This window comes from Solanum tuberosum, unplaced genomic scaffold (assembly GCF_000226075.1).
Source record: "Solanum tuberosum cultivar DM 1-3 516 R44 unplaced genomic scaffold, SolTub_3.0 scf00108, whole genome shotgun sequence".
Taxonomy (NCBI): Eukaryota; Viridiplantae; Streptophyta; class Magnoliopsida; order Solanales; family Solanaceae; genus Solanum; species Solanum tuberosum.
The window spans coordinates 1,504,742-1,515,850 of NW_006239033.1; the positions used below are offsets into that span (position 1 = coordinate 1,504,742).

An 11,109-nucleotide genomic window follows, 5' to 3' on the forward strand; every position below is an offset into this window, starting at 1 on the left:
GAGTATCCGCGTCATATATAAATATAGTATCAAACTTTAAAAGGAAAATTTTCTTTTATTTTGATATGATATCATTGAATAAAAACTATTTTAGCTACCACAAAATATAGGTATCTTCACTTAAATAGTCGGGTAGATTTACTATTACTTTTTCTAGCCGGCATATATATATAAATATATATTATATATTGATTACACATGATCGTACACATTACAAATGAATTATACATATATAATATATTATACACTCACCGATTTATTTTTTATAGTTTAATCAATTGGATGAACAATTATTTATGTTAATTCTTCAAAAATAATCTTAATTGCAAATTTTTGCTACATTTATTTTCAAAACTAAATATGTATGTATTTTTTTTAAATATCATTATGGGGAACACGAGCAACGCGCGTGCACGGAAACTAGTAGCTCATAAGCACGATGTTAACACAATATTTGATCGGGAAAGAGTTAGAAGCCCCATAGAGGCCGGAGAATTTTTAGTTTCATTTTTTCATCTTCATATGTATTTATTTTTATGTTTTTTTTGGATGATTTGTAGTAATTCCTCCATGTTTATGTGGATCTAAGCTTCTCGTTCTAGGATTATCGTAGCTTCATGATTGTTGTTATATGAACTTGAATTGAATTGTTAAGATAGTTATCCTCATTCTAGCTCGTGTCGTTACTTACTTCTTGAGCTTAGTTATTTATTTTTCTTGATCACCATTCAAATACTATATGTGGCTCGTAAATTGGACTCGAGAGAGGAAATTTGCGAGTGTAATAGTAAAAAGTAGAGCTTGGTTTGTGAACCTTATAGGGAAAGGGGAACAATTTGCTAACGTTGATAGTAATATACTCATTAGCCTTGCTTAGTTGATAAACACGATTTATACATGCACTTCACTATCGACCGACGACCATAGGAATATATGCCTCAAGTAGTCTTAGGGTTTTCAACATTATGCTAAATAAGTGATATCAACATGCAACAAGTAACCCCATAAAAAATCAAAGTCAGTTCAAGTGATTACTCAACATCATTGCTAGCTAATTCTTATCCCTAGATCGATTTCACTCATTGATTACGTAAAATATGTTCTTCGTTTGGTTAATTGTTCATTAGTTATTTTCTTTTTCTTTTTAATTTAGTTAAATCATAAGTAAAACTTTTGAATTTTATCACTTGAATAATTAATCAACATTAGTTTAATTTAATAAATAATAAATTGACGAATCGCCATAGTACAATACCTGAATTCAAAATCTATATTATTTGTGCAATTACGTACACTTACATATGCATTTGGAAACAATATTTGCCTTTTCAGTGAGAGACATTGAGACTTGAGAGAGAGGGAGAGTACATGGAAAGAGTAAAAATATCAAAAATTGTTCTCAAATTCCTTTTGGAAAAATAGATAATATGAACCAAAAGTAATAATACCAAAAAATGGTTGTATGAATTAGAGTAAGAAGTTTTGACTTCAACTTTAATGAATTAAAATACTTCTCTACTAAGCATTATTGTGGGGTCCATCCTTCTAAACAATATGAATATAGAAGTAGTATATAAATGAACATACCCCCCACCCAAATTTTTCCTAGTTAAAGAGTGCTTAAACAACATGAATATATAAAGCTTCTTAATGACTTCACAAATTCTTTATATTAAAGCCCACATGCAAACTAATAAAATGTTCCACAGCATCTAATAAAACATCAGTATTTATTGCCATGAAACTCCACTATCATCATTATCTCTTAGAATATAAGGATTCATTATTCCCAAAGCAATTAAAATATGGAGTACCACTAAAAAACATCCAATCCCCAAAAGGATTAGTAGAATTCCAAATCAATAAAACATTTTTCTCCTTCTTCATGTCCACATCCTCCCCACAAACCCCAAATCCAACTTTTGGGATTTGAAATCCTCCACATACTCAGGCTTCCCCATGCCTTGTAAATATGAATCCACCACTACTCAAGACAGTCAAATTTTTCTAACTCATATCGGAGTTCAACGAAATCTAGTATTGCCCCAGAAAGTCTCACAGGGTAAAGGTTCCCTAATAAGAGCGACTGCATAGACAAAGAGATTTGAATCTGAGACCTCTGATTAAGAATAAAGAAGTACTTACCACTCCACCACAACTTTTGTGGGTCACTACCCAAGACTATTAGTATATATTTGCATCATGTTGTTGGACACACAAAGAATGATAAGGTTTGTTTAAAAAAATGTATCAGATCAAGGGATGTGGATTCAAATTCCAATCACTTTGAACTTCATGTTACTCTTTTTCCTCTATTCGCTTTTACTTGTTCATTTTAAACTTTATACGACCCTTAAAAATCAATGATTAATATAACTATTTTAACATAATATTAGATTTTAAAAATGATTTGGATAATAACTAATTAATATTGAAGGTAAAACATGATTGATTTTTTTTTAATCTTTTCTTGATTCTTGATATAATGAAAATTGTATGTAACAGTAAAAATCTCTTTTTGAAATATCAGACCACTGAACTGAGGGAGCACATCACATGGTTATTCTCCTCTACCCTTTACTTTACATAACATTTTCAAGCACTAACATTATTCAAAGACTCCACCACAACATCAATATGGAGAAAAGAAACTTATTTTGCAGCAAAATGATAGCTTTACTTGCATTGGATCTGTGTTTTTTTTTTCCTTATTAAGTTGAAGGTGGTGCCAAAACTCAGAAAACATTAACAAAATTGAAAATGAAATAACTTCATCTCAATGCTGAATTGTAATAAAAGGCTGACAATCCCTTTTTCAGTACAATGAAATATCAGTCTAATGAAATAAAGGTAACAACTTTTTGACTAATTAAGAGACTAAACATTGAAGTAAAATCACCTAAACTCTGTCTCATTTCTCAATAACCCATTCTTCTACTACCTGCTTTAAATAATTAATTAAAAAAATTAGGATGTTTTTACAGAGCCATTAGCTTATCAAGCTTCATTTGCTCCATCCATGCACTCAATTGATCGAATTGCTCAATCTGCGAATTTGAAGTAGAATCTTCACTAGAACCTGAGAGGCCTAAAACACGAGATACAGCTTTGTCTTTCATGTCCTGTGGCGATTCTTTAACGAGTGTTTGAACCCACGACAGATCAGGCCCTTCTCCATTGTTAGCAAGCTCAAATGAAGATGATCTCTTTAGCCTACCAAACTCCTCGGTATTGACAGCCCAACCTGCATTACCAGAAGGGGATCCCCACTTGGACCAAGTATCTGTTGGAGAACCAATAACAGCAGAAGCAGTGGAGCCAAGATCACGAGAGCTAAGACTCCTAAATTGCTGCTGTTTCTCACGTTGACCAAGCATTGACACACGGGAACTCATAGGTGATATTGGCTCCATTCCTCGGGGTGACATTCTTCCCGGCGTTTGAACACCAAAAGAAGCCTGAAATAGAGAATTATCTACATTTTTTGGTGAAAAATTTGTTTTAATGGGAGATAACATGCTCTGCTGCTGGAATTGATTGAGAACTGCAGACTTGTGGGTAGGGGAGAAAACTGCTTGAGCTAATGCCTGATCAGAATATCTAGGAGACGAGCTCTCCGCAGAAAATAAATCTTCAAGATTTGAAGGAGCTAGGGTCTTAGGATGAGCTAAACGGTTCAAGGAATTAGTATTCACACTGGACTGTGATATGCAGGAAAGTTCATTTAGAAACTGCTGTTGATGCACATCAAAGTCTGGCATCATAGTCAAGTCTCTTGCATTTAGTGATGACCTCAAGCGGCTCGACTGGAGATTGCTGCCAGGAAGATGCAATGCTGGAACATTTGGTTGAGGCCAACCCATGTTTGAAATGCCATTAGCAGAGGGAGATATTGGAGGAGTGAAATGTGATGGGGACATGACACGGACTGACGAAGGAGAACCTGGAATAAGGCCCATGGTTGCTGCAAAATCCATGGCATTCACAGCAGAGTTATTTGAGCGAGGTGAGGGAACAGCAGAACCAGTAGAGACATACAGGGGTCTGAGTTCCTCCTGTGTGTGGGCAAAGAAGCAAACTCTTCTATTGCAATTTGTACCATCTTTGCAAAGTCGGGTTCGATATTGAGCAGGATGCAGCCAAGACTCAAAAACTCCATGAGAATATTCACACATGTCCCCTTGTTGACAAGCTACCTTACGGAACTCGGGGCAAGGCACACAACTGTAGTGATATTTCCTTGGATCCCTTCTTCGAGCATTTTCACCAGGATGGACAAATGGACATTCAGTCCAATCATGAGAGTATGCACGAGAGCAAGGCCTGATCTTAAACGAGAACATTCTGAATTCGTCTGTAGAGTAGATGCCGTTTTTTATGTCAGGCATAGAGGGGTCAATGGGGTACTCTTTCTTCTCAGATGTACAAGACACCGGGGTGTCGTTGGACTTTGCACTCCTTGGAGAAGAGGTTGAGTCTGAAGCAGAAGAAGGTGATCCATCAGGCGAAGGCAAAAGTGGTGGAAGATTTGAGTTAGAAGTAGCTGTTGACACCCTCAGGCTGCACTTTCCCATTGCATCACTTTTAAGAAGGGTCTCCAAGGATGATTTCATTGCCTGAAACTTTGGAAATTCAACAATGACATCCTGAGGACGATTGCCATTGGCGTCTTCAGAGTTTGGGTCAGCACCAGCTTCTAATAGCAGTTTGACAGCTTCAACAGCATTCAGAGATCCACCAGATGCGGCACAGTGAAGAGCAGTGATCTTATCTCGACCAGATGACTGATTGACATCAACTTCAGGTATTGACAGAATCAGTTTGAGGACATCAACACTGCCATATGTAGAAGCAACCATCAAAGGAGTTCTATCCTCCAATACCATTTTCCTTGAGCCCTTTTGGTGTCCATACCACAGTCCTACCTCATGAATACTGGATGATAGATCATGCTCCATCCATCTTTTACACACCACAACGTCATTGTTGGCCGCTATTTCAAGCAAGCTAGCAGAAGTATCTTCCGTTTCAACAGTCAAATGATTCATGTTCATGGTGGTGATCATACTAATACTTTTCTGACGCTACAGTTTGATAAAATCTGGTTTTTAACAACTGCAATGGATAGCACATCCTTTCATCTTGGATCTACTGAAAGAAATAGAATCAAAACATAATGTATCAAGCACAATCTCGAATAATCAAAAGAGAGACAAAAGCCAGTCATTTTTAAATGCAATTCCATAGGCCAAGAATCTAAGTGTTATATAAATTTGAGCATAGATGCTATCTATTGTCAAGGCAAAAACACAAATCACAGAGTTATAACCAAAAAAAAAAACATAAACAAGAATAGATTTCCCATCAATTGTGAAGAAGACTTTTGCTACTAAAGGGTTCACACTATCAAGAAAAAATAAATACTACTCCACTATTCTTTACCAAAATGGAAAAATAGAAAAATGAAGGATTAAAACCTATTGCATAAGCCACATGCTATTTTTCTATATAGCAAATTCATTTCTCAAAAAAAAAAAAAAAAAAAGAAGCAGAAATCTATTCATTCAAATGCTTAAAACAAAACAACTCCTTTTTAAAAGGCAGCAACAAACAAGGAATTCTTCAGGAAGAAGCAAAGAAATAAAACCAAAAAGAAAAACAGAAACTTTATCCAATTAGACCAAAATTCATAACAAAACTCAATCTGCAAATAAAAGACATGAAAATGCTCACCAGCAGCTCCTTCCTTCTCTTTCGAGTGTTGAAAATGGTGAAAAAACTTGTTTTTTTTTTTACAGATCTAGAGAGAGAAAGGAGGAAGGATGTAAAGCAGGAGAAAGTACAGAGTGATAAGCCAAGAAGAGAGAACTTCTTCATTTTCTCTTCGCCATTTCCTATGCTCTCTATTTCTCTCTCTTTCTCTTCTCTGCTCTTCAACTCTTTATTACTCTCATTATTTATATTATTTTAATTTCTTTGTCCTCTTTTACTTATCACACCTAGTTTTAAAAACATAATTAAATTTTGATATTTGAAATTAAATTATAGTCAAAATATGAATATGTATTTTCCTTTTTAGTTGTCATAATAATGTTTGGCACAATATTTAAGAAAAAATAATAAATAGTCTGTTTGACCAATATATTTCTTATTAATTCTTATTTTTTTTGTTTATGCGACTTCTAATTCTAGAATAATTAATATTAAGGAATATATTGGTCAAATACACTATTTATCATTTTTCTCTTAAATATTCTAGAATAATTAATATTAAGGGCAAAGTTGGAAAGATAATTTTTTTCTCTTGATTGTTTAAATTGACAACTATTTTGAAATAATTATTTTTAATATACATGACAATTAAAGAGAAATTGAACGAATAATTTTATCATCTTAAATAGATAATATGAAAAAATTTAAAAATATAGAACAAATAATATTTTTAATTTTTTTTTATTACAACCACAGTAATAATAGTAGTATGAAATCCGATTAGTAACCCTCCCTCCTTTTTTTCTCCTTTAAAATTATTTGGTTGAATTTAAAGGCCTAGTAGCCAATAGAATTATCTTATGGTAAACACATTGGGCAATCAATGTTCTTTACTGAATAATTCTAAAAGGGCTTTGGGTCAAATTTGTCATGTTATGAGCTTTCTTTTTAACATATAGTAAAATGTCATTAAATTAATATATATGAAATTATAATTTTTTTTTTCTTTTAGAGATGTTATTTAATTGATAAATTAATATTTATTAATTGAAAGACTGTTTTAAGATTTTAATGAAGGTTAATTTTGATTACAGCAAATTCATTGCATCTTATTAATTTATTGTATCATATTTATATAATTTCCATAAAAATAAATATATTATACATGAAGTACAATGAATATATCAAAATCATTGCATCTTACTAAATTACGTATCATATTTATTGAATTCACAAAAACAAATAAATTCATTATACATAAAGTACAATCTATGAGTATAATTCATTGTAAATATAAATCCATTATACATAATGTTCATTGTTTCTTAATAATCAATTATTATTCAACGTATCTTTACTAAAAACATTTTATGTATGATTGTGAGACAATAAACTATATAAGCAACATAAGAAATTTCTTGAAACCATATTAAAAAATGACTTCTTATTTAAAAGGTGTCACAAAATCAACAATGACAAATCAAATACGTAAACCATTATGTGAGTATAAAATAAAACATTCCACATGTACTAAAAAAGATTTACAATCGTGGCAACATCGAATTTTTTGGATGCAATAGAAAAAAGTTAGAGATAAACTTCAACTAGGTTTAAATTTTAATAAAATAAATAATAGAATCATATTTCAAAATTGTCTTAGATATATGTACTTTTAAAAAAAAAATTAATTTACAATATTAATGAGACCATATATCTATATAGGATCTTCAAAAAATATATTATCTTATTATCTCATAGAAATATCTGATTTTTTCATTCATCTAAATCGTGATCAGATAAAAATATTATCTTAGAGAAATTATTAATTTATCAAGTATTAACTTAGTGAGATTTTACTATATTGTGCAATCAGTGTTTTTTTCAACAACAATTTGTTTTTCTTCTTAATTTGATGTGTCGATTTCATATTTGTTTCTTTGGTAAGAAGCCACGTAATTTTTTTTAATTAGAAAAGAGTATGTTTTCATTTTAGAGGATGTAAGAGAGTACCAAGTGTTATGGGAATAAGAATATCAATTTTATTTTGTTACCACTTAAAGATAGTTAGATTTATTTTGGAAATTTTTACAAATAGTCATTATAATAAATTTAATTATGTTTTATATCTATAGTTTGCATATTTACGATTGTAGCTCTAGTTTAAGCTGTCTCATTTATATGATTCACGGATTTGTATAAATCGCGGATTTGTATAATTCGTGGGTGAGTTTGTATAATCCGCGAGTATGTTTGCATAGTTGAGCTATTTTTGTATAAACTTGAAATAACAAATTTACACAAAAACATACATCTGAACTTTAAACAGATATACAAATTATATTATACAAAAGTTATACAAATTCTGAATTATACAAACGTGCGAATTATACAAACTCGAAACCCCAACCCACATAATTATTACTGAATATTGAACGCGAGTGGTAATTAAATAAAACTATAGCTATGATGACTAATTAACTAGTATATGTTTGCTAAACCACGTCAATTTTCTTTTTCTTTCCAAACTGAATATAACTAAAAGGCTAAATTTTTACTGTTGTTTTGAATTTATAAACGTTATTTTGAGATTGATTCCAATTTCTTTAAAAAGAAAAGAGAAGCAAAATTAGAGGAAGAGAAGAAAATCAAACACAAAGAAATGTTATCGAAAATCTTGTATATATTCCGACAAAATTATGAAATTTTTAGTTCCACATCTACAACTTCAAATTCAATATCTTAAGAATTACACATAAATTCGTACAATATTTAGAAAATCATAATTGTATCTTTTTGTAAGGTATTACTTCCTCAATTTCAAAATAATTTTCATGTTTCGCTTCATGAGCGTCAATTTAACTAATTTTTAAAGGTTAAATTAGATTAAATTTATTTAATATTTAAAAATAAAATTTAGACATTTTAAAAAGTATACAAAAATACACTATAATTACATTTTTTTTTTCTCATTTCAAGATGTTGAAAAAATACATCTATTGATCGAGATTCACACTATTTAACTATTAAAAAGAAAATTGTAACAAATATTTTGAAAAAAAGAGAGTATGTGATTGTAATCATCTTGATTCATAGACTTGAAAATTATTAAATTAATTATTTTACCATCCGATTTATTTACTTGTTATTCTTACTAAAAATAAATGATCTAAAATACTTTTTTTTCTTGAGTTTATTTATTTCAATAAGAATAAATTACATTTCATATTTGTGCACAGCTAAAAAGAAAGCAATTTTTACCATAGAAATTATTACTCCATATGTTTAGCAATATCATTTTGCAAATTCTTATTTTTATCACTTCTCTCTCTCTCTCTCCCTCCTAAACATTTATGGTGCTTGTTGAGTTCACACCTCCACTATCCCATTAATTCTTTATCATAGTGTATAATTGAGAAATAGGCAACTCACATTAATTTCTTTTGTTTGAAGTACTCACCATTTATAGAAAACAATAAATATTGGCGTAAAGAAGTACGTAGTAAACTTCTTTTTTAATCAACTATCGTAGCAACTTTATTTGGCCATACATTATAAAGTTGAAATTAAATGTTAAAAATTAAAAATTAAATGTTAAAAATTAAAAAAATTAAGTTTTTAAAATTTAAAATTGAGTTTGAATGTGTTTTACTTGGAGAAAAAGTTTTGTAAGTGAAAGTCTAAAAAATATTTGAAGGAACAAAATTTTAAAATCTAATCAAATTTCATAGTCAAATAAATATTTAAAGATAAATTTTCAAAATCTATGCTGTAAGTCTACAATCAAGCGCTAGCTTAGCTTTTCGCAAAAAGAAAATAGATTCTCTTAAATCGTTTTTTCTATGGTGTCCAAACTCAAAACTTCAAATTCAAGCCAGTTTCAGAGCCATGATTTAATATTTATGGGTTTTAAATTAATAAACGGGATAATGGTCTCTAGCTAATGTAACAATTGTCAAATAAATGAATAAATATTAGTAATATATTTTTTTTTAAAGTGACGAACTACTTACACGAACTACTTACACTATATAAATATAAGCACTATATTTACAAAAAAATAAATTATAATCTTTTTATTTTTTGAACAAATTTTTGGACCAGTGATTCTTTTATTAATCAATCATCAGCCAAATACATAAAGGTCTCATGGAAACCCCCTTTCAGCCCAAGTGCTAAAAACAGCCCAATAAAAGAAGGAAGTTTAAATATATGACATAGTTCTTTCCAATTACTAAAAACAGGATTTCCTACGGTACTCTCTCTTCTTCTTGCTTTCCAAAAAACCACCGTTTCCATGTTTCCATCTCCTTTCTTAGATTCTTTGGTCTTTCTCCAACTATGATTGATCGATCTCCCACCTTGGTATGACTGAGTTTTACCAGCTCACAAAGGTACACCTCTTTTTCTTCTTACGTCTACCTCCTGCTTTGTTTCTAACCTTTCATTTTGTGTAGATGTGAATCCAGTGGAGGTGTTTTTAGTTCTTGGTGAACTTTTGTTGGGATTGAACCAATGTACTCCTTCCGGGAGCTCGAGGATCACTCCCCTGAGGCGAGTTGCTGAATCAGTTCGGAGACCCCCTTTTACTGGTCCTTTTCTGTAAGCTGGAACAGTTTAAACTAGGAGGCTTTGTCCCAATTAGGTAGCTTTCATGTAATCCAACCTGTAATACATAAATATGACAACTATGTTTTTCTGATTTTTGCATCATCGTTATCAGCATGTTTGCACTATCCTTCTGGTCTTGATTCGCAATGCTGGTATTTGCTGCTTGTCTATATTGATGATTTTCCTGCCTCTGCTAGATAGATCATAAAAGTTATGTGCATGTATTGTCCCTGCTTGCTCAATCTCTAGATTAGCTAGATAGTCTGCCAAGGAATTAGCCTCTCTGAATATATGTTTGATATTGACTTGTTTCCTTGTTATGATCTTTTGTATCTCTTTTATCTTTTTTGCATACTCTCACGGGATTTTCCACTGCCTAGTTAATATGTTCTTAATCGTTAAGGAGCCTGTTTCTAGGATAATCTTCTCAAAGCTTTTCCTCTTACAATATTGCATCGCCCTTCACACTCCCATAACTTTAGCATCTATATTTGTGGCTAGCCCAATATGTTGGGCTTCTGCATACAGTAACTCACCTCTACTGTCCCTTATACTGAATCCATATGAGCTCTGTCTCAGGTTACCTCTGCAGGCCCCATCGGTATTACATTTGACCCATTCTCCGGCTGGAGGCTCCTAATGCACCCTTAAATAATATAAGGTTGACTTATATGTTCTTAATGCTTGTATGATCTCCTGCCACTCCAACTTAGTTCTCCTTATCCATGGGTACTTCTCCTTTAGCAACAATTGTATTGTCAGTAGACACTGCCCCACCATTTTATTGTA

General features: G+C 31.5%; 1 protein-coding gene and 1 long non-coding RNA gene across 3 annotated transcripts; one reads left to right on the top strand and one right to left on the bottom strand.

Annotated features, from left to right (window-relative positions):
• Positions 1–2,761: 2,761 nt before the first annotated feature.
• Positions 2,762–5,911, bottom strand: LOC102596108 (zinc finger CCCH domain-containing protein 30). Of its 2 annotated transcripts, none has more exons than XM_015309617.1 (2): positions 5,734–5,911; positions 2,762–5,148 (listed from the first exon to the last, which is right to left on the bottom strand). In XM_015309617.1, exon 2 carries the CDS (start codon positions 5,064–5,066, stop codon positions 2,979–2,981), a length of 2,088 nt encoding a protein of 695 aa, XP_015165103.1. In that variant the 5' UTR covers positions 5,067–5,148; positions 5,734–5,911; the 3' UTR covers positions 2,762–2,978. The 2 variants fall into 2 exon arrangements, with proteins under 2 accessions (XP_015165103.1, XP_006349561.1); XM_006349499.2 differs by having other exon boundaries at positions 2,762–5,151.
• A 4,008-nt stretch (positions 5,912–9,919) lies between these two features.
• Positions 9,920–10,467, top strand: LOC102596436 (uncharacterized). Its single transcript, XR_367444.2, has 2 exons — positions 9,920–10,103; positions 10,167–10,467. It is a non-coding gene; the product is annotated as an uncharacterized lncRNA (long non-coding RNA).
• The last annotated feature ends 642 nt before the right edge of the window (positions 10,468–11,109 follow it).

Excerpts from the sequence above, each read along its gene's own strand:
- LOC102596108 (XM_015309617.1), bottom strand. The coding sequence starts at position 5,066 with ATGATCACCACCATGAACATGAATCATTTGACTGTTGAAACGGAAGAT.